Genomic DNA, 24859 nt, shown 5'->3' with positions numbered 1-24859 from the left:
GTATGCAGCCTCTAAAGGGAAGGTACACAGACCCAGTGACCGAAGCTGTGGCCTGATTGACTGCCGCCTCCCTGGAAAGCGCAACGCAAGGATGCTGCACCACCCCTCAACAACCAAACTGTGCCTTCACCTGCGCTACGCACACACCACATCACACAACTATCATGCATTTACACTCTCCCTCACAAACAAAAGTAGACAGACCACAACTCTTTCCCTCACTATTCTCTCAAGTTCTATGTGGTTTTTCTATACCACGTGGTATTAATTCCTGTATCTTGTCAGCTTCTGCTGGAGGGATTGGTGGGGAGGAACCTTCTGTACTATCCTGTATCTCCCAATAATAGTTAATGTAGAATAATTATCCAAACAGCCTCGTCAATACCTCAAGGTTTGGAATTCCGTTGCATTCCTTTGTATTCCTCTGGAGAGAGAGAGAGAGAGAGAGAGAGAGAGAGAGAGAGAGAGAGAGAGAGAGAGAGAGAGAGAGAGAGAGAGAGAGAGAGAGAGAGAGAGAGAGAGAGAGAGAGAGAGAGAAATATTCATGGCAAAAAGTAAATGTAAATTCTTTCATACAAATGCACCACATTAAGCGCCTCCAGCGTAAGACTGTATAATTATCAGGCAGGAAGCGCGGCAGTAAACACGTGAAGTCTATGGAGAAGGCAGGGCGTGTTTCACTTGCTGGTCTTGCCTCTCACTTTTTAAATATGTTTTCTTTTTTTTTCTTTTTTTTTCCCTTGCGTGGATTGACAAGGTGTGGAATAATAGTAAGAAAATATAAATAATAGGAAAACTGAATTGGTGTCACTGCAGCTGATAATCCTGCTCTTTACTACTACTACTACTACTACTACTACTACTGTTATTAACATTCACCTATTACAACTCAGGAAAGCTTTTTTTTCCTCCAACCCTTTATGCTTCTTAAAAACATGGAACTTCATTTGGAAATAAAAATTCAAATAGCCGAACACAAAAATCAATTAGATGCAAAAGATACTAGACGGCTCAACTTGAAACACTGCAGTAAACAATGCAACACATGTTTAATTTAGAGTCAGTATAAAATGGTATTCTAACATTTGCATATAGCCACTATTTATACTCACACTCTCATATCTTCTTGGTGAATGGCAAACAGAGGAACAAAAAAATATCTTTTCAGTTGCCGCTTCCATACATATAGACAAAAAAAAAAAGTCAACAATAAAAAATCTAAATATGTTTCTTGAAGTGCCTCAGTACTCTTAAAACAACTAGTCACAGGAAGGGGAAAAAACAGAAACAGGCAGAGAATTCCAGAGTTTACCAATGAAGGGGATGAAACAATGAAGATATTGCTTAACTCCTGGACTACTGAAAGGGAACGGAATAAAGGTGAAAGTGTTGTGTAGCGTCAGCGTGGGGAAGGAGAGACGCATGCTGATGGCAAATTCAGAAGAGCAGTAACCATAGAAATAACAACACAAGACAGACTTCCCCCATTTTTTTCCATCTTCATATACTTGTGTGCATTTTTTGTAGCATATCAGTGTATTTGCTATGGTAAGCTCAGTAGGTATGAAATGTTCTCTAGGGTATGCATTAATTCATCCATTTATTTATTTATTCATTTATTCACTTATTTATTATCTATTTATTTCATATTCTACTTTTTATTACCACATCGTATTGAGAGGCACTTTTGTGACTCACTGTTTCCTTTACATTGAGAAATTACTTGTTTATTACAGTACAGCATAAAGCAAGTGTCTGCAGTGAGTCAGACACTTTGTCAAGCAGCCTTACCTTACATGCACATGGAATAACATAGGCAAGCATGACAGGCGTCACTTAAATGTAAACATAAAAATGGAAGGACGTACACTGCGCTACAAAAACAGCTCCGTCCCCGTCACTCACCGGTAAATTGTGAGTGTGTCAGGAGGAGCAGCAAAAAGCCAGTCCTCGTCGTCTGGCCGCGAGGAAGGAAAAAGATCCCGCCGCTGCTGCATCCGACAAGACAAACACAAAATCAGAGGACTGTGTTAAACCCTCAAGACAAAAAGAAAAAAAAAAGTGTCTGAGTCTGATGGTGTCAACCAAGACTGGCTATCCCGTATATGAAGTGAGTTATGGCAAATAATTCGTGCATTTTGCGCCCTCCAGCTCGATCTGTAGTGATGAGGCGATAGTTGCAAGAGTTGCCAGGCAGAAACCTTCGCCCACATGTCGATAAATCGAAATATGCAAAATACAGCAAAAAAGGTGAGTCTGAAGAAGAAATTACATAAAATAAGAAAGATACGCCTTCAAAAGTTAACAACCAAGAAGTGTTTCCGAAACTGAAATCGAAACTTTTATATGCGATGGACACCAAAAGGTGCTCCTGGCCAAATCATCGTTGTACCCTCCAGGGCCAGGCGGGAGCGGTGGGGTGTACAAAAATAGTGTGCGGTGCGGTAACAAAAATAGAACCATCTCGCTCTGCTAGGGGAATAATCCCTCCAAAGATATTCAATACGTTACTAAATGATGAAGAAAATCATAAATTTTCTTTCATTCGATGACAAGGAAAATAAAAAAAGTGATGAAACTAATATTTTCAGAAATCTACAACGACGAGCCTCTAAAAAAAGGGAGACAAATAGTGTGGGCCGGCTCTAGTCATCAAGGCCCACGTCACCTTGACTTTTCAAGGTGACAGTCAACACACACACAGACAAATAACAACACTTCACAGAACAATACAAGCTTTCCTCTCCTTGATTTTACTTGAATAAAGCTGCAACAAAGGTTATGACGCTAAAAAGTTACCTTAGGTTAGGTCACAAATATCAAGGTGGTAACGCTTCCCGGGAAATCAGAGTCAAAAATAATATCAATACCAATGGGGAGTTATCGGAACTAAATCGCTAGATGTCGTTGCTGCTCATCTAACTGTAGGAAAGAGAGCTAGAATATTGTTGTAGTAAATCCCAGGTGCGTAAAGATGCATAGAACATTGATCATCATGATACTATTGAAATGACGTATCGACTTTTCAATATCCGGTATGGATAATATTGAGAGAATGTGGTCAAATCATTTTTTTGTGTGTGTGTGATTATCGAGTAAAATACTAGCATTTTCTGAATAGAACATATTACAAGTATAAAAACTATTGATTTGGACAATGAAAAAAATAAAAAATCACCCTGTACTATATAGTATGACACAACCTACTCAGTAACATCGTGATATATGGCTCTAGTTTTTTTTTTTTTCTTTTTCTGGGTATTTTAGCATCCCTCTCACGAAGCGAGCGACAAGGCAAAGTAATCGAGAACCAAAACAAACATCTCTCAGGCGATCCTGCTGCTGCTGTAGTGTCCAGCTGCCGTAATCCATTGCTTAGGGCGTAGTGGAGATGGGCACCGCAGCACCATTCAACTTCATGTCCGACAACGTGTTTCTTAAGTTCAACCAGCGCGGCCGAGTCAGGTGTTTGTTTTGGATAGAGATACAGCATTACTATCGCCAGGACACTCGAGTTGCCAATTTTTTTATTAAAATTGCCGTTTCCATAAACTAGGAAGGAGATCTATGTAATTTGGACTTTTGACTGTCACAGACATGTTGCCTTTATGTTTACTGTCGTCTAGATTAAGACGTTTCCAATCAAGAGTGTATTCATTTGGAAATCTTAAGATGACCAAATAAATCTAAATGCCGATTCACTAAAAAAAACAAATTATATACATTTGTTCATGAAAAGAGTTTCATTTTACTTGTATTACTACTTAGAAGGGATTACATAGAAAAATATATTATATAAGCCTATTGCATCTTCATATAAATAGAATAACACTGTAGGTATATCTGATATTGCTTGTATGTGAGAGAAGAGTTTGTGTCTGTGCTGCCACCTGGTGACAACCAATAGTTCTGAAAACTCCCCATTGAACAAAGAAAATGTAAATAGAAGGAAAGATTTTTATTTTATTCTATTTTTTTTTTATTTCATTTTATTTTATTTATTTATTTTTTTTTGTGGAAACCAAATTCACACTAAATGAAATGTGTTACAGTAATAGTTTCCAAGCACACTTTATCATAACGTGCAAAATGTTATTAATCTACATAACGGTAAAACACAGTAAAGGATAAATAAACGGATAAATTAGAAATCTGATATTTGTTACCTAAAAAGTTCTCAAGTGAATATTCCTGTTATTGTGGAAAGTTTTTTTTGTAATTGCATCTTTCCTTTCTTCACTCACATATTCGTACATACAAAAGATATATACGGAAAAAAAATATATGAGCGGAAAAATGATAGCTAATTGTTAGGTTTCAACTGAATCTCCAAGTAAATATTTATAACAAAAAGATGACACCATTATAGAAAATATATGATTTCGTATCCTTCTTTCCTCTATGCATACACTAAAATAAGCACACGGACTGAAATACAAAAATTATAGTTTTGAAAAAGATTTACGGTTAATCCACTAAAGACTTTTTCCCTGTAAGATGTTGCAATGAACATTATAGACTAAATTTACATTCTTTCTTCTTTCATATATATACCCTGGGAAGGCACAAAAATGGGAGACAAAAACAACGCTTTGGAAAAAGGTTTAAACTAATCCTTCAATGGATAATACTACTGACACGATACCATGGAAGCACATCCTTTCTTTCCTTCATAGATTCGTGGGAAGGTGACAGGAGAAAGGCAGGCAACAGTGACAGGTTTCGGTTGACATGGAAAAAAAAAAGTTTAACAGCGAGTTCCAAACAGAGTGCACATGATGTAATGAAGCAGGTACTCACTTTCCTCCTGCACGTGTTGGCAGTGTTCACCGCGGCACCACCTGCCATCCTTTCCTGAAAATATCAAAACATCCACATAAGAAAGTGATGCAGCTTGACTATTCTAAAAAGAGCTAAAAATGAAGCATCATGAACAGAACCAACACAAATCCTTTATTGCATGAGTTACAACATACACATGAACAAAAAAGGAAAGAATAAATACTGAAGAAAAACACGAAATGTCATAAATAAAACGTGTCAAATTCCTCCAAGCAAGAACACATGGATACATGAAAAACAACACTGAAAACAGAACACACTTGAAACGCTGAGAATGTTAAATATGCACAACACCTGCAGCAAAATAAAACGAACAAGCACAATTACATATATAACAAGATCAAATAAGAAAATAAAATAATAATAAGTGAAAAGCTTCCCAACATTCAGCGGTACAAACCTAAAAACAATAGCAAGGATATACTTAGAAAATAATAAGTACCACTTCAGTCTAGCCATAAAAAGTATTCACGGCACAAAACATGAAAGTCCCTTTTGAGTATCTCTGCCAAGGTGGCCTGACTCATCTATTCTTCTTTCTTTATTGTTGTTCAGTAATACAACACATCCACATTCCTCCGTTTGTGGTTCTGATAACAACAACAACAACAACAACAACAACAACAACTCTCTGACCACTCCTAGTAAGATACCTGTCTTTTCGTGTGGTTACTGGGAGGACACAGGATGTTCCCTATAACCTCTTACACAACGAAACAACAACAAGCAAAGGCTCCAGAGACCACAAAGATATCGTAGTTGCTGTTGGTTCTGGATGTCACCGCTTCTTGGTAAGGATCTCAACAAAAGCGAACAGCTGTGAGATCCACCCTCCTTCATGCTTGTGCTGCTAACTCGTCTGGATGAAGCAATACATCTGAAAGCTCACACACTGCCCAAGTATCCATATCCACGTGTGATCGTGACATGTCAGTACTCGAGGTATTCACTAAATCTTGGGGAGCCTGAAAGTAGATGACACTGGAGCTCTGACCAGGAATCTTGGATATCGTCTTTGAGTGCGTGATGCAGCTGGCAGCAGGATGATGAGATAAAATGCTAATGTCTATAAACTATAGAACTGAGCATTCTCTAATGCCTTTAATTTCATATATATATATATATATATATATATATATATATATATATATATATATATATATATATATATATATATATATATATATATATATATATATATATATAATTACTTTCAGTTTAATTATTCGTCACATTGCAATAAATGGGCTTGTAAATACAAAAACTTTAAATATTTGCAATACCCAGAGTCGTGAGTGTTGTGTGCGTTTTAATATTTATAACATGTAATATTTATATTAGTAGAGAAAATTTTATTTCCTATGACAAGAAAAAAAAATGCATGTACATAAAACTATAACAGAAAAAATAGTACGAAATGTGCTCTGAATTTCAAGAGGAATCTTGGATAACATATTGTTTTGAAGTTATGTATTACCGTCATACACTATAAAGGAACTGAATATAAGCTGAAATAAAGTAAATGATCCTAATTGTAATTGCAAACTCGCGAAACGTGTTTCTATACAACATTAACATATCACAAAGTTATCAACCACTAGTACTATATACTAAAATATTTTTAAAAGGAACATTTTGATATCAAAACACCTCCAAAATCAACATCTGCCAAATGGACTGCGTATCTTTACCGAAAGCTTCAAAATGAAACGTCAAAAGAATATGAAATTTTATGCAATTGAAAAAGACGACTTTCTGAATTAACTACTTATTTTTTAATTCCTAAAAGCAGAGAGAGAGAGAGAGAGAGAGAGAGAGAGAGAGAGAGAGAGAGAGAGAGAGAGAGAGAGAGAGAGAGAGAGAGAGAGAGAGAGAGAGAGAGAGATTGGAGACAAAAACTAATTATAGCTCCCAGGAAAACTTTCTCGAGGGTAAGAGGATAAAACTTTGAACAATATAAACACAGTATGCAAATCAACAGTCTTGGCCATGGAAGAAAAGTAATGATGATCATGATGATGATGATGATGATGATGATAAAATATGGAAAAGGTACAGCGACGACGACAAAAAGAATACAAAGAAAACAAAGAACAAGAAGAACAAGAAGAAAAAAAAAACGATGCAAACAACAACAACAACAACAACAACAACAACAACAACAACAACAACAACAACAATAACAACAACAGCAACACCATCACCATCACCACCACCACCACCATTAACAACAACAACAACAATAACAACAACAGGAGAAAAGGAGATAAAAATGAAAAAAAAGATAAGAAGAAGAAGAAGAAGAAGAAGAAGAAGAAGAAGGAGAAGAAGAAGAAGAAGAAAAGAAAAAGAAAGAAAGAAAGAAAGAAGAAGAAGAAGAAGAAGAAGAAGAAGAAGAAGAAGAAGAAGAAGAAGAAGAAGAAGAAGAAGAAGAAGAAGAAGAAGAAGAGAAAGAAGAAGGAGAAGAAAAAAAAAAAGAAAGACAAGAGTAAGAACAAACAATAGAAGCAATACCAGAAATGGAAACGAGACCATAAGCACGAAAAGGAGGAAGTGAAAGATAAAAATAAAGACAAAAAAAAAAGACTGCGAACGAGGAATAGAAGAACGGTAAGAATAACCAAGGCGACAAAAATGAGGACGAGGGCAAGATTAGTAAAGATGACGACGAAGACGAGGAGGAAGACGAGAATACCGAATAACATGAGTAATCTTGACATGTTTCTCAGTCGTGACAAACAATACCTAACTTTCGTCTACTTTCTGAATACTATGGCGTACATTCGGGTCTCCTTTTGAAATCTGCTCTATTTTAAATATTGTCGATAATCATCCAAAAGGAAATACGTAATGTGACTTTTTTACGGTGATTCCTCGCCCTTCTTGGTCTTCGCCATTCCCTTGTCTCTCAGCGAGACTCAGTGAAGTCAAGAAATGCAAGGTAATAAATATTCAATGTTTTAAAATATATACTTTATGTAAGGTGGATTAAGGAATATAACCTTTTGTTATATTCTTTTTTGTCTACTCTATTGTCATGGCAAGTAATGCGCGCGCGCGCGCGCGCACGCACACACACACACACACACACACACACACACACACACACACACACACACACACACACACACAGTACGCAGTGGGGGGAAAATATTCATGTGGAATGTACGTACGTTCGCGGCACGAAAAATGTGTGTGTGTGTGTGTGTGTGTGTGTGTGTGTGTGTGTGTGTGTGTGTGTGTGTGTGTGTGTGTGTGTGTGCGCGCGCGCGCGCATTACTTGCTATGACAATAGAGTAGACAAAAAAGTGTGTGTGTGTGTGTGTGTGTGTGTGTGTGTGTGTGTGTGTGTGTGTGTGTGTGTGTGTGTGTGTGTGTGTGTGTGTGTGTGTGTGTGTGTGTGAAGGGAGGGGGGAGGCATTTATGCATTCATTCATTCATTCATTCATTCATTCACAGCATCAGGCGGCTTAACAGCTCGTGCAGATTTCACTTTTACTCCCTAATGCTTTTTTTTCTTATATCTTTTTCATCTTATTCAGTTTCGTTTCAGCCTGCGTGGTTTCAGCAGGAGGGGAGAGTAATAATAGGTGATGCGCATGGAAGGGATCATTATGGTGTGTGTGTGTGTGTGTGTGTGTGTGTGTGTGTGTGTGTGGTAGCATCTTTCTGATACTCTTTTACTTATATGGGGGATAAGATGAACTTCTCCAAATAGCTGTTATCATACACGGTTTTGATTGATTACCATGAAAATAATTTGCGGAAAAATCGAGTCATATGGTGCTCGCACAAGAGAGTTGTACACTGGAGGGAAGAGGGAGGGATACCTAATGGGGGGGGGGGGGGTAGGATGTTAGGGAACCCAATCCCTGGTATGCTCGTGACAAAAAAACTGGAGAGGGCAGCACCGTCAACGCTCAGCTCGAAACATGTAAACAAAACCAGAGCCCACCACACCGCTGCCCACGCCTGTGTGTACACTGTGCTGTACATGCCGCTCTGTGATGCACAAGAGAGAGCTGTGTCCTGGAGGGAAGGAGAAGGGGATACCCAATGGGGGGAACTCGATCCCTGGTATGTTCGTGGCAGAAACTGGAGAGGGTAGTACCGTCGACGCTCAGCTCGAATCATGTAAACAAAACCCCAGCCCATCACAACGCTGCCCACGCCTGTGTTCCTACATACATGCCGCTCTGTGATGCCTCTCGCCTGTTGCTGTGTGGGGCAAGAAAAGGTAAATTTATAGTTTAAGCCATTACACACTACGTGGTAATAATCTACCTCATTTTGTTCTTCTCACTATTCACATCATTTCTAATGATTACATTACTTGTCGGAAATTAATAATAACGCCACAATAGGCCTGGGAATGCACAGCGCTGTCAACTTTTTCTAAGTCCATAGGTAAACATAAATGGGTAAATTTATAGTTTAAGCCAATGTCCCCAATCTCTACCCACGGCCCCCCAATCCCTCAAGCAAGCTTGGGGCCTGTGGGGAACCGGGGGTTTTGGGAGGGGAGCCATATACGAGTGATATATGGACTTAAAAAATCTAGGGAAACTTTCCCAAAATCTAGAGAAATCTAGGGAAATTTCCCTAAATCTAGGGAAATTCTCTATATCTAGGAAAATACCCCAAACTCTCCCTCTCGCAATTTGACAAGACATTGAGAAGCACCTAATTTAATCTAACCTAACCCTAACCTAACCTAACCTAACAACTGAAGTTCAAGCAACAATACACCATTTATGTTTACCTGTGGACTTAGAAAAGTTGAGAGCGCTGTGCATTCCCAGGCCTATTGTGGCGTTATTATTAATTTCCGACAAGTAGTGTAATCATTAGAAATGATGTGAATAGTGAGAACAAAATGAGGTAGGTTATTACCACGTAGTGTGTAATGGCTTAAACTATAATAATACCTAAAAAAAAGCTGTACACTCCCATGGGCTCTGCTGTACTTATTCCTCAGGGGTGCCAGACGGTAGGTTTTTTTTTTTTTTTTCTAGGGATATTTTGGCCATTAGCAGAAAATACAGTGTCTTTAAGCAAGCGATTACTGAGGTGACGCTGCCAGCCACAACTATTGCTTGAATGAAACACCGTGGTGGGTGTGTAATAATTGAATATAACAGGAACGTCCTTCATGTCAAGATATCTAGCATGTTCAAATAATTTCAAGTAAAATGTGGTGTGAAACACGAGTAGAGAACACCAGGTAAATGTCCATTTTTACGGAGGCAGGATGGAAGTACCATGTGTATATTAATTCGTGTTGCATTTTTTTTTTTTTTTTTATGTAGGAGGGACACTGACCAAGGGCAACAAAAATCCAATAACAAAAAAATGCCCACTGAAATGCCAGTTCCATTAAAGAGTCCAAAGCGGTAATCAATAATTGAAAGATAAGTGTCTTGAAACCTCCCTCTTGAAGGAATTCAAGTCATAGGAAGGTGGAAATACAGAAGCAGGCAGGGAGTTCCAGAGTTTACCAGAGAAAGGGATGAATGATTGAAAATACTGGTTAACTCTTGCGTTAGAGAGGTGGACAGAATAGGGGTGAGAGAAAGAAGAAAGTCTTGTGCAGCAGGCCGCGGGAGGAGGGGAGGCATGCAGTTAGCAAGATCAAAAGAGCAGTTAGCATGAAAATAACAACTAGAGATGCAACATCGCGGTGATGAGAGAGAGGCTGAAGACAGTCGGTTAGAGGAGAGAAGTTGATTCCACCCTGTCTAGAAGAGCAGTATGAGTGAAACCCCCCAAGACATGTGAAGCATACTCCATACATGGACAGATAAGGCCCTTGTACAGAGTAAGCAGCTGGGGAAGGTGAGAAAAACTGGCGGAGACGTCTCAGAACACCTAACTTCATAGAAGCTGTTTTAGCTAGAGATGAGATGTGAAGTTTCCAGTTCAGATTATAAGTAAAGGACAGACCGAGGATGTTCAGTGTAGAAGAGGGGGACAGTTGAGTGTCATTGAAGAAGAGGGGATAGTTGTCTGGAAAGTTGTGTCGAGTTCATGGATGGAGGAATTGAATTTTTGAGGCATTGAACAATACCAAGCTTGCTCTGCCCCAATCAGAAATTTTAAAAAGATCAGAAGTCAAGTATTTTGTGGCTTCCCTCCGTGAAATGTTTACTTTCTGAAGGGTTGGACGTCTAAGAAAAGATATGGAAATGTGCAGGGTGGTATCATCAGCATAGGAGTGGATAGGACAAGAAGTTTAGTTTTAGAAGATCATTAATGAATAATAAGAAGAGAGTGGGTGACGGGACAGAACCCTGAGGAACAGCACTGTTAATAGATCTAGGAGAACAGTGACCGTCTACCACAGCAGCAATAGAACGGTCAGAAAGGAAACTCGAGATAAAGTTACAGAGACAAGGATAGAAACCGTAGGAGGGTAGTTTGGAAGTCAAAGCTTTGTGCCAGACTCTATCAAAAGCTTTTGATATGTCCAAAGCAACAGCAAAAGTTTCACCAAAATCTCTGAAAGAGGATGACCAAGACTCACTAAGGAAAGCCAGAAGATCACCAGTAGAGCGGCCTTGACAGAACCCATACTGACGATCAGATAGAAGGTTGTGAAGTGATAGATGTTTAAGAATCTTCCTGTTGAGGATAGATTCAAAAACTTTAGATAGGCAGGAAATTAAAGCAATAGGACGGTAGTTTGAGGGATTAGAATGGTCACCCTTTTTAGGAACAGGCTGAATGTAGGCAAACTTCCAGCAAGAAGGAAAGATAAATGTTGACAGACAGAGCTGAAAGAGTTTGACTAGCCAAGGTGCAAGCACGGAGGCACAGTTTCGGAGAACAATAGGAGGGACCCCATCAGGTCCATAAGCCTTCCGAGGGTTTATGCCAACAAGGGCATGGAAAACATCATTGCGAAGAATTTTAATAGGAAGCATGAAGTAGTCAGAGGGTGGAGGAGAGGGAGGAACAAGCACAGAATCGTCCAAGGTACAGTTTTTAGCAAAGGTTTGAGCGAAGAGTTCAGCTTTAGAAATAGATGTGATAGCAGTGGTGCCATCTGGTTGAAATAAAGGGGGAAAAGAAGAAGAAGCAAAGTTATTTGAGATATTTTTGGCTAGATGCCAGAAGTCACGAGGGGAGTTAGATCTTGAAAGGTTTTGACACTTTCTGTTAATGAAGGAGTTTTTCGTTAGTTGGAGAACAGACTTGGCATGGTTCCAGACAGAAATATAAAGTGCATGAGATTCTGGTGATGGAAGGCTTAAGTACCTTTTGTGGGCCACCTCTCTATCATGTATAGCACGAGAACAAGCTGTGTTTAACCAAGGTTTGGAAGGTTTAGGTCGAGAAAAAGAAAGAGGAATGTACGCCTCCATGCCACATGCCACATGCTCAGGACACAAAGACGGGTCTCTGACACGGAAGCAGTAGTCATTCCAAGGAAAATCAGCAAAATACCTCCTCAGGTCCCCCCAACTAGCAGAGGCAAAATGCCAGAGGCACCTTTGCTTAGGGAGATCCTGAGGAGGGATTGGAGTGATAGGACAAGATAAAGATATGAGATTGTGATCGGAGGAGCCCAACAGAGAAGAAAGGGTGACAGCATAAGCAGAAGGATTAGAGGTCAGGAAAAGGTCAAGAATGTTGGACGTATCTCCAAGACGGTCAGGAATACGAGTATGGTGTTGCACCAATTGCTCTAGGTCATGGAGGATAGCAAAGTTGTAGGCTAGTTCACCAGGATGGTCAGTGAAGGGAGAGGAAAGCCAAAGCTGGTGGTGAACATTGAAGTCTCCAAGAATGGAGATCTCTGCAAAAGGGAAGAGGGTCAGAATGTGCTCCACTTTGTAAGTTATGTAGTCAAAGAATTTCTTATAGTCAGAGGAGTTAGGTGAGAGGTATACAGCACAGATAAATTTAGTATGAGAGTGACTCTGTAGTCATAGCTAGATGGTGGAAAACTCGGAAGATTCAAGAGCGTGGGCATGAGAGCAGGTTAAGTCATTGCGCACATAAACGCAATATCCAGCTTTGGATTGAAAATGAGGATAGAGAGAATAGGAGAGAACAGAAAAGGGGATACTGTCAGTTGCCTCAGACACCTGAGTTTCAGTGAGGAAAAGATGAGGTTTAGAAGAGGAGAGGAGGTGTTCTACAGATAAAAAATTAGATCTTAGACTGCGAATATTGCAAAAGTTAATGAAGAAAAAGTTGAGGGGGGGTGTCAAGATACTTAGGGTTGTCAACAGAAAGGCAGTCCGACCTGGGGACATTTATGGTCCCCTCCCTAGATGGGGACTCCAAGGCTGGTGTAGGAGTCGCCATAATCATTTTGAAATATTTGAGTGAAGGGTGTGTGTGTTATTAGGTGCTTGTAGTTTTGTGTGGAGAAAGAGATTTGTCTTTAGAGGGCAAGCTGTGACTTCCCCCTTGTCTTGTGAGACACAAAGGGAAACGTTCAGTGAGGTCACAGCTGGGTTTAATGATAAGTTCACAGCACCCCCTGAACAGTGCTTTAGACCTCACTGGGAGTAATTATCGTTTCGGCAGGTGTCTACTGCCTCCTCCTTGACTATGTATGATTGGCATTACATGAATAAGCAAACCTGGTATGTGGGAGCTGGTGTCAATATATATGTGTGTACCCCAACATAGCCTATGAGTGGGTAAAACTATTTCTGGGCATCTGTCTAGCTGCAAATTCTTTTCCCTTACTGCTTCTTGAAATATGAATATGAACCAAGTTTTCATTGTTTCTTTATCTTATAGAAAATATTTTCATTATATTTTCAGAATTTAATTAAGAATTTACCAGTTTAATTAAATATGATTCCAGGTGATTGCAATGGCTCCAAGTCTTGGGAAAGCCATGTGTGGAGCACAAGCAGTCTGTCCACATGGAAAATTTTGAGTTCAAGCATACCAGCAGCACAACACATCTGCTGAACAATGAAGCTCCAATTCCTGCAGATAAACAAACTTCAGGCACGTACTGCAGCATTTCTGTGACTACACAACTGTGTTATAACTGGTAATGTTTAATTTAGTTGTGGTAAATGTGGTTAAATGACATTCATGATGTCATAAACATAAACAACAGATCCTAAATATTGATTAATAACATTCACAACCATACTGAACCTATACACTGTATGTACTATATTACATTATATGATGAGCTTTCATTTCAGTATATACATATTTGCTAGCAGATAACATTCAGCAATCTCATAATTTTCACTATTATCTAACCCATTTTCTAAGAAAGTAAGAAAAAAGGGAATCTGCAAGAAGCCATCAGGGCTACACATAGCATTCCATGTATAAAATATATCTACCTATTTCCACCTATCATCCCCATTCATAAATCTGTCTAATCTTCTTTTCAAGCTCCCTGTTGACTCTGTACAAACAACCTAATTACAGAGCCTACTCCTGTCATCTACCACTGTTTGAGAACCACTCCCTCTCTTCAAATCTAAATTTATCAGGCTAAAATTAAAAACAGATAGGAAGAAATCATGGGGTTATTTTTCTCCCCCCCAAAAAAATGAATAAATAAACAAAAATAAACAGTAATTTGAATATGAATATGAATATGAATAAAGAGAATATAATAAATCAACTTCTGCCTCCACTACTAACAAGTCCTATCTTCTTTCACCATTTGTCCATACGCAATCATACATTTCTTTATATGCTAATATTTCACAATATTTATAACTTTATTTTGTCCAATCTTTGCTTTCTAGTTAACAAAATGGTTCTTTTTACAGACTGTATTGCGGTAAAGTGGCTTACAGCAGGAAAGGAGACACAACTGGCTCATCTGAGTCAAGCATGTTAACTGTGATGAGCAATGTGAACAAGTATTATAAGATGTTTTTGGCAAGGAAAAGATGTGGTGGGAATAATGACTGTATATAAGGTTTATAATTGCTGTTAATCACTTGAAGAGGACAGTTGTTGTGGGTATAGGAAAAGTTTAAGATGGCAGAGGTGAGATAGAAACAGAAAAGCTGTTAACCTATTCTGTTACTAACAGAGGTAATAGCATTATTCAAGAAAATAAATGCATATACTAGTATGTTAATAATAATAATACAAAGTATGCAAACATATTCCATATTTCCATATTTACAGGGACACCATCCACACCACACAAGACAGTCCAGCAATCTGGAAGGAAGACCAGCACAATACCACAGCAATTGATGTAAAGACCAGCAGATTTTCTGCCTCCCAAGATGCTGTAATTTTTCAAAGGACATCAGTGATATGCTTTGATTAGTGAGACAGTGGAGGAGGAGGAGGAAGCAGAGGAGGCAGCTTGCTGTAGCAGTATATTATCACAGTCCTTAGAGGATTACAGCATGCACTGCATTTCTCAATGAGAAACATTTTGTTAGCAGGAGCAACAAACTCTGGCAGTCCTATAAAGGAAGTTACTTTAAGGCAGTATATCTTATGTAATGAGTACCATCAAAGATTTGTTTAATTTTGACCAGGTTTCTGATTCCATTGTTGGAGGCAAGGATATTGGTGAACAAGACAAAAGTTTGAAAATTGGAAACCATGCATTTTTTTTTTTTTTTTTTGTGATTAGAGAACTAATGAAAAATGGAAATGTTTTTTTTAGGATATTCCTTTTATCTGGGAAAGACTGATATTACGCAGAGTGTGATGACACGTTCATTAGGTTTAAGACATTGATACTAGAGTAACTGCACTTTTTTTTTCTTTCTCTGACCAAGAGGGAATACAATGTTCTTCTCTTAGAATCTTGGCATGTTTGCCGTCAATGGCGAATGGATCCGTTTCTCGTACAATTCACCGAAGCTTTTGATGAGACTCAGTAACACTGTTTTGAAGGAGAAAAGTAAAGTACATGCAGGGTAATATAATTAAATGCTGAATTTTGAATGATCATCAGCTAAAATATGAGACTTGCTCCTAACTAGTAAAATCAACATGTGTAGGATTTTCAAGTAATGAACAGAATAGACACATTCTGTGGTAGGCTTACTGGGACAAAAAGCTGTCCTTATTGCAGTATAGGTATATATATCAGGTGCATAGATCCTTTTCATTATTGAAATAGTTTAGTTACTCTTCATTTTAATGATGTTTATTGCTAAATCTTGTAAAATTTGCAAGGAATGCAAGAACATTATGGAAACTGCCATTCACACACTCTAACAAGACAGCACTTCAGGTGCTGTGGCACGACTGGTCTTTGTTCAGTTCCCTTACCTTAGTTATTAATTGGATGAACCACACTTCCTTGACAAGATTAAGACTTGGATTACCCATTGACTTCTGTTCCTAACTCTGAATGTGAAGATATAGTGATGGCATCAGCTACTTCTAGCTCATAATCTTTTCCATGTAACTGACTGTGCCTGAAGAAGATTTTTGAGCCTCATGAATGTCACATGACAAGGATATTTTGTCAGATACCAGCCATCAGTTAGACAGCAGCAGTGAGGCAGATTAGATTTGTGATTTAGGTGGCCTTTTTATTCCCCAATGAGGAAAAAAGTGTATTTTCTTTACCTGTCATAAGTTTGTGTTGCTTCTGCATGTGTTTCAGCAACTAACCAAAAGCTTTACTTTAATCAGACTTGGAGTATTTTATGTCCCTAAATAGGAAATAGGAAGAAGAAGTAAATATGAAAAGTTGAATAGGAAATTTGCATACAGTACACAGATGTGTGCACAAAATTCCTTTCTAAGGGTTTTTATTTTTCTTTTCACTGTATTCTTGCAAACTATTCTGCTCTTGTCCTACTGTCTCATTGCATGTCCCATGTCCAAGCTCAGGATGCTGTATTTTCTCCTGCATATAATGTTTTCTTCATTTTATCATGATGCATTATTCATATATATATATAAGATATCTATCATAATGTATTTTCTCACAATATATGTAATTTTAGATATATCTTACAGTAACATTTGATATCAGTCCTCTTATTTTTTTCATGTAATGTAGCATTTCATCAGGTTTTGTGCTGTTTGTTACAGCATATGCAGGAATTATTTAAATTCTGCATGTTTACTTTGTGGTGACAAATGCTTCTCTTCTCTGAAATTTTCTTTGGTTAGCTACATGTTATTAACACTATATCTTTAGCTGCCATATGCCCACTGTATATCTTTACTTCAATGTTGTTGTTGTTGTTGTTGTTGTTGTTGTTGTTGTTGTTGTTGTTGTTGTGGCTGTTGTTGTAAGCAGTATTGAGTTGCCATGTCATTTGTTCTGATATGGAAGTCTTTGCGTTCTCTGTTAGGTGGTGTAGCCTTGCTATGCTGACTCCGTTACCTCCTGATGTACATTCAAAACAGAGTTGATATGGGTAGATATTAAGGAAGGATCACAGTCAGTAGTACTGGGAGTAGTGTACAGGCCACCAAACAGTACAAAGGAAATTAACACCTCACTGTGGCAGGTAATAAACAGAGCAGGAAGGCACAGTCAGGTATGTGTGATAGGAGATTTTAATTTTAGGAATATCAACTGGAGCCTGATGGTGGGTGACAAGGAAGCAGAGGAATTTCTAAAGGTAATTCAGGATAATCTTTTTTAAAACAAGTAGTCATAGAACCCACAAGGGGGAACAATATTCTAGATTTAATTCTTACTAACAGGGAGGAGGCAGTCATGGAGATAGAGGTTGGTGGACAGCTAGGCAACAGTGACCATTGGGAAATTAGGTACAAATTAAAATGGGAAGACACTTTTAAAAGCAAAAACACTAGAAAAACACCTGACTTTAGGAGAGCAGATTTTGAGGAATTAAAAAGGTACCTCCAAGGAGTTGACTGGCAATGGATGGAGGGTGAGGTCAGGACCGGGACGGAGTTGAGAGAGATAAGGCAGGATGAGAGAGGTGAGGTGAGATGTGAGGGTGTAGGACAAGAGGAGGGAAGATGTGTCCGGAAGGGACCGAGGAGAGAGAGAGAGAGAGGGAGATAGGTGTGAGTATGTTGAAGGGTCAGGTCATGCTAAAATGGGAGAAGTGAGGTCAAGGTGAGTAGATGAGGGAGTGGAGAGGATGGAAGGGGCCAAGATGAGGGGATTAAGTGAAGTAAATTTAGATGAGTTGTATAAATATTTCACAGACAAACTGCATACAGGACAGCTAGCAAACATCCTGTATAGAGCAATAAGATCACAGAAAAATGACTCTAAATTGATGAATGCTAGGTTAAAACATTATATAGAACCGAAGAGAAGTATATATAAGAGATTAAGGACAGGTAAAGAGGTTTTAAGGCCACAATATAATGAATTAGTTAGAATAGTCAAGAGATTAACGAGGAAAGCTAAGGGCAATTATGAATTAAAGGAAGCCAGCCAGGTGAAGACAGACCCCAAGGGATTTTATCAGGTATACTGGATGAAGAATGAGGATACTATAGGTCCATTAAAGGCAGCAAATAGGGGCAGGGGAAGACTAAAAGTAGCATACACAAACATAAATGGACTAATGTCAGCAGTGTTGAAACTAGAAGACTATTTAAAAGAGGAAAAACCGGACATCATGGGAATCGTTGAACCTAAACTGGCAAGTGAAGGGGATATACTAAATATTGGTGAAGGAAAATACAACCTCTGGATGAGAAATAGAAGGAATAAACAGCGAGGAGGTGTGATGCTTCTAGTTAGGAAGAATTTACTAGTGGAATCTGTCACATATGTGATGGAGGAGGCAGAAGTATTGAAAATAAGCTTAAGACAGAATATTGGAAGATACCATAACGTTGTGGTGACTTGTGTTCCCCCCCTTCCAACTCTTGGAGAGAGGATGAATATAAGAAAATGCTTGAGGACACAAGGACATGTTTGACAGAGCTGCTTGAGGAAAATGATGATATAATCCTGATGGGGGACTTTAACTGTAAAGAGATATCTTGGGAGAACTGGACCACAGAAGGCAGTGAGTCATCATGGGGGAACAAGCTACTAGACCTGGCTATTGAAAATGTCCTGACACAATGGGTTACAGATGACACAGGATTTAGGAGAAATGAAGCACCTTCAAGGCTCAATCTAATTTTCACCAAGGAACAAGAAATAGTAGAAGACCTTAAATACATAAACCCAATAAGAAAAAGTGATCATGTGCTGATTCAGTTCACAGTTATGGATGATAACCTCAGTATAAGGAAAGAAGACCACACAAGAGAATGGCTAAACTACAGCAAGACTAACCTTGGACAACTTAGGAAGTATTTCAGTGAAGTGAATTGGAACATGGTTATTCAAAAGGACATAGAGGAAAAGTAGACAGCTTTCCTGGGTATTTATAATAAAGGAGTAGAGAAATGGGTACCCAAAAGATCAACAGAGAACCTTTTCAAAAAGGATTGGTACAATAGGAGATGTGCAACAGCTAGATTGGACAGAAAAAGCATGGAACAAGTGGAAGAAAAACAAGAGACTGGACCTGTGGAACAATTGCATAAGGAAGAGGAACGAATGTCAAAACTCACAGAGATGATCAGAAAAATTTTGAAAACAATGTTGTGGAGAAATGTAAAGACCAACCAAAATTATTTTATAAATTCATCAATGGAAAATTAAAGAGTTAAGATGAAATAAGCATGGAAAAAGCTGGAGAAGAGACAGTGGATGACCCAGAGGAGGTAGATGAACAGATACTTCCACTCTGTGTTTACTAAAGGAAATGATTTCAGAGGTGAGAAGACAACATTAGAAAAAGGGACCAACCTAAAGGAGATTAAAACATCAGTAGAAGAAGCAAAGATTATGTTGGAAGACCTGGATGTAAGGAAAGCAATGGGTCCTGATGGTGTGTATCAAGTTGGATTTTAAAAGAGTGTAGCTCACAATTAGTCTCAGTGCTGCACAATATAATTAGCACCACCCTGGTAAAAGGTAGAGTACCCATAGTTTGGAAACGGGGGGGGGTATTACCCCAATTCACAAGACCGGAAGTAAAGAAGATCCATTAAATTATAGACCTGTATCACTCACAAGTGTGGTGGCAAAGAATTGTGAAAAGATTATCAAGAACAGATGGGTGAAATATCTAGAAGACAACAAAGTGATAACAGAGACACAGTTTGGCTTCAGAAAAGGAAGATCTTGTGTTACAAATTTGATAAGTTTCTACTCAATAGTAATAGATATAGTGCAAGAGAGACATGGATGGTTCGACTGCATATACTTAGATTTGAGAAAAGCATTTGATAAAGTTCCGCACAGAAGACTAATATGGAAATTGGAAAAAAATTGGAGGACTCGCTGGATCGCTGTTAAAGTGGATGACTGACTTTTTGACGAACAGAGAAATGAGGACAGTAATTAAAGGCAGCAGGTAGAACTGGAGAACAGTAATAAAGTGGAGTCCCACAAGGTTCAGTACTTGCACCTATTATGTTCACAGTTTATGTAAATGATATGACAGAAGGTGTAGAAAGTTACATGAACCTTTTTGCTGATGACGTTAAGATTATGAGAAAAGTAACAAATGAAGAGGACTTCATTAAGGTTAATGAATGGTCATTGAGGTGGAACATGGAGTTTAATGCTAAAAAATGTAGTGTGATGAGGTTTGGGAAAAGTGTGAGAAGACCAGTTGGCAACTGTTACTTAGGGAATGAGGAAATCTCTATAAAATCAGAAGAAAAAGACCTAGGAGTAATTATTACTGATAATTTATCATTTGGAAAGCACATAAACAAAATTATAGGAGAAACATAAAATCTGCTGAGAAACATCAAGATAGCATTCTCTTATATTGATGAAGATATGATAAAAAAAAAAGATAACAAAGATGATACGTCCGAGATTGGAGTACGCAGCATCAGTGTGGTTGCCAAGTTTGAAAAACAAGAAAGAAAGAATCCAGAGAGCTGCAACTAAAATCCCTGCAACCTTAAGAGAGTATAATTATGAGGAAAGGTTGAAGAGATTGGGCCTGACTTCACTAGAAAAAAGGAGGGAAAGAGGTGATTTGATAGCAATATATAGAATATTGGAAGGAATGGAAAACTTGGACAGAGAAGATCTCATGATACCAGATATGAGAGACACAAGAGGACATGGAAGGAAATTGAAAAGGAGTGTTTGCAGAAGAGACATCAAGAAACACAGCTTCCCACACAGAAGTATAATGGTGTTGAATGAACTTAAGGATGAGACTGTGTGCAAAGACAATTCATAAATTTAAAGAAAATCTAGATAAAAGTCGATATGGAGATGGGACAGCACGAGCCTAGTGTGGCTCTTGTCCTGTATTTCACAACTAGGTAAATACAGCTAGGTAGATGGGGAGCTGGTTAGGTCTGGGAAGGAGATTAGTAAAATTCTGAATGAGTATTTTCTAACTGTCTACACCCAGGAAAACATGCAGGATATGCCAAATAGTGAACAGATGTTTCCAGCAGATGAGAATGAGAAGCTGACAGATATTTCCATAACTAAGGAGATTGTGGAACAGGAGATAGGCTAAAAAAGCTCAAGATACCAGGACCAGATGAAATATATCCCAGAGTACTTAAGGAATGTAAAGAGTTTATTAGTGAGCCATTAGTTTCTGTCTTTAGGAAATCACTTGAGTCAGGTGAGGTACCAGTAATGTGGAGGCAGGCTAATGTAGTACCCATCTTTAAGAAAGGAGATAAAACTTTAGCATCCAATTATAGACCTGTCAGCTTAACTTCTGTTGTAGGTAAAATATTGGAGTCAATAATAACAAGGAACATTAGGGAGCATTTAGACAAACATAATTTGATAAATCAGTCACAGCATGGATTCATGAAGGGGAAGTCTCGCCTGACAAACTTGTTAAGTTTTTACACTAAAGTGTATGACGCAGTAGATAATGGTGATAGTTATAATATCTTATATCTGGACTTTAGTAAAGCTTTTGACAAGGTACCCCATCAGAGGGTACTGAGAAAGGTTGGGGCACACAGGATAGATGGGAAGGTGTTAGGCTGGCTAAGGCCATGGCTAAGCGACAGGCGACAAAGAGTTACAATAAACAGCTCTAAATCCGAATGGGATAACGTAATTAGTGGGGTGCCACAGGGATCAGTATTAGGGCCACTGTTGTTTTTAATATATATCAATGACTTGGATAGTGGAATTAGTGATGTTAGTAAATTTGCGGATGACACAAAGATAAGTAGATTAATTAGGTCAGTTTCGAATGCCATCACCTTGCAGGCAGATTTAGATAGGATGAATGTATGGACAGACAAATGGCAAATGCAGTTTAATATCAACAAATGCAAAGTACTTAGTGTAGGTAGAGGAAACCCACACAGTAGCTACACAATAAATAACGAAACTCTGGTAGGTTCAGGGTACAAAAAAAGATTTAGGAGTTATAGTTAGCTCTGAACTCCGTCTAGGAAAGCAATGCATAGAGGCCAAAAACAGGGCAAACAGGGTATTAGGATTCATTTTTAGGAGTGTTAAAAGTAGAAGGCCCGAAATAATATTAAAGTTATATTTGACGCTGGTCAGACCTCATCTAGACTATGCTGTGCAGTTCTGGTCCCCACATTACAGGAAAGATATAAGTCTATTAGAATAAGTACAGAGGAGAATGACTAAAAGGATACAGGGGATGAGGAGTATTCCTTATGAAGCAAGATTGAAGCTGTTAAATTTACATTCTTTAGAGAGATGTAGGTTAAAAGGGGACTTGATAGAAGTCTTTAAGTGGTACAAGGGTTGTAACAAGGGGGATGTAAGCAAAATTCTTAGGATTAGCAGCCAGGATAGAATAAGAAATAACAGGTTCAAGCTTGAAAAATTTAGGTTTAAGAGAGATAGGAAGAAATTGGTTCTCAAAAAAAAAAAAAAAGAGTGGAAGACGAGTGGAACAGATTCAGTAATCATGTTGTTAGTGCCAAGACATTAGAGAACTTTAAGATAAGATTAAACGGGTTTATGGATGGGGATGATAGGTGGAAATAGGTAGGTATATTTCATACAGGGACTGCCACATGTAAGCCTGGTCGCTTCTTGCAGCTTCCCTTATTTCTTATGTTCTTACATTGCAATGTCTCTTGGTGCTGCTGTATACTATATATGTATGCTATAAGATAGTGATGACTTTTGTGTGATCTCTTAATTCAACTAACCATGTGTTCTGTCTTATAAGGCATTAGTGTTTGATAAACACCTTGATGTTGCCAAATGTTTGTGCAGGTGTGGGAAAAAAAATGCCTCTTATGAATGCTGCTGTCTTTCATGGCAAGGCCTTGGTTTTATTTTCTGCCTTGTGTTACACACCTAGTGTGTGTTGTACTGTTTTTCATGTTTTATAAGCAGCACATACTTGTTAACATTTCAGAATACCTGCTGTTATACTATTAATATAAGTAAAACGTTAATATTATATCCTCAAGTCATTTATTATTTAACAGTAAAACGTTAATATTATATCCTCAAGTCATTTATTATTTAACTATTAAAACTACTAAAAATAAAAATAAAAATTATTTTAAATAAATGTACCTGGCAGCTGTCAATCAATATCTTGATCTGAAAGGTTCTGGATAAAAGAATTTAATACATTCTGTTCATCATTATAAATTATGCTTAAAAGCTGGGGCTTGAATTTTCGATTTTTGGACGTAAACAAGAAGAAGTTAACTGCTTAAGGAAGAAGAACGTAATAAAAACAGAATAAGATGTGATACAAAAACAAAAGCTGCAACACAAGTAACTATCAGCAGCTTCGTCTCGTCACGCAGTATTCTGCACGTGAGTCGCAATGAGCCACGATCATTCCAATTCGAAAATCTTGCTCTTTGCACCAAACGGAATCTATGCACTACACTTACAAGTACTCTAATGAAACTTTCACACACACACACACACACACACACACACACGTGCCCACAACCCAGCAGACAGGGAGGGCGCACCAGGACGGCATGGGTGCATGGAGTGCCTGACCATAAATACGCGTTTTACTCTCCATGAACTGTGTGGAGCCCCGGCTCATCATCACTATTATCTGTGACTGCCCTCACTAAGGTCATTCAAACTCAGTCCATCAGGAAAGTGAGCGCAAATAAGCTTCCAGAGAGAGAGAGAGAGAGAGAGAGAGCTGACCGGGTAATCCTAGTTCCCTAATTTTCAGTCATGGTAGTAGTATCTCCATGAAAGCTTCACTGATCATCACAAGTTACATTCCACGTTTCCATCGTGCATATCAACCCACGGCAACTACGATATGGAATATGAAGCTTTGTGTCCTGGTCATACAGTACCCAAGACCACGAGAGGCTACCGCCATGACAGCCTGACCCTCCCGCCGCATCCCTTGATTTCCGCAGCACAGCACACTGCACACGTCACTGCCTCGTCCTCACCCTGGCCAGGAGTGTACTCACCTCACCTCTGCAGCACGGCTCGGCGATTTCCTGCTCCAGCCGCCTCACGGAAAGCCGTAGGTACGAAAGATTGACGGACGCACACATCCACACTACACCACTCATCACTGTCACACTGTCGCTTCTTGCTTGATGGCCTGGAGGGCGCGAGTTTTGAATAGAGGATCATGCGGGATTTCAATTCATTTTACGGTATATTACTACTACCAAGGACTCTCTCTCTCTCTCTCTCTATACCAAGATGCCAAAATTCTGGCAAAATTCAGGAAAATTATGTGAAAAAAGAAAATTATGAAAAAAATTTAATTTTAGTTTTTTTTTCGGATCCATCAAAAAAAGTTACTGAAAAAGTGTCTTTTCAGTGTTTTACGTAGAAAAACGCTAAAACGGATGCAAACCAACGAATATGAAGAAGTAGAATAACATTACCAAAAAAGGTATATATTCAGTGTTTTTGAGCTTCTTATCTACAAAAAAGGCGAAAATGGATAGAAAGCACTCTATATTTAGATAGAAAAGGACATTACGAGAATCTTGTATAATGAGTGTTTTATAGTTTCACAAGAACCACAAGGCAAAAAACGCAAAAACTCGTGTATATGGATAAGTTTCTTAGATAGCAAAATACTGAAACTCAGGA

At 38.5% G+C, this 24859-nt stretch overlaps 1 protein-coding gene across 40 annotated transcripts in view; it reads right to left on the bottom strand.

The window, feature by feature from the left end:
• The window catches only part of LOC135111973 (circumsporozoite protein-like), a 184500-nt gene extending 160076 nt beyond the window's left edge, over nucleotides 1–24424 (bottom strand). For 11 of the 40 annotated variants that reach the window (XM_064025685.1, XM_064025661.1, XM_064025660.1 and 8 more), the window contains exons 1-2: nucleotides 24225–24417; nucleotides 4801–4854 (exon numbers count right to left, since the gene is read on the bottom strand). In XM_064025685.1, the coding sequence (XP_063881755.1) occupies nucleotides 4801–4854; nucleotides 24225–24324 (154 nt within the window). In that variant the 5' untranslated portion in view covers nucleotides 24325–24417. Of the gene's footprint in view, nucleotides 1–4800; nucleotides 4855–24219 lie in introns of all 40 variants that reach the window. The other 29 variants (XM_064025681.1, XM_064025680.1, XM_064025679.1 and 26 more) reach the window with 10 other exon arrangements.
• Nucleotides 24425–24859: the final 435 nt, after the last annotated feature.

Source organism: Scylla paramamosain, chromosome 23 (genome assembly GCF_035594125.1).
Source record: "Scylla paramamosain isolate STU-SP2022 chromosome 23, ASM3559412v1, whole genome shotgun sequence".
Classification (NCBI taxonomy): Eukaryota; Metazoa; Arthropoda; class Malacostraca; order Decapoda; family Portunidae; genus Scylla; species Scylla paramamosain.
The sequence above is the reverse complement of the archived record's forward strand: the minus strand, read 5'-3'. Positions and strand labels throughout refer to the sequence as shown.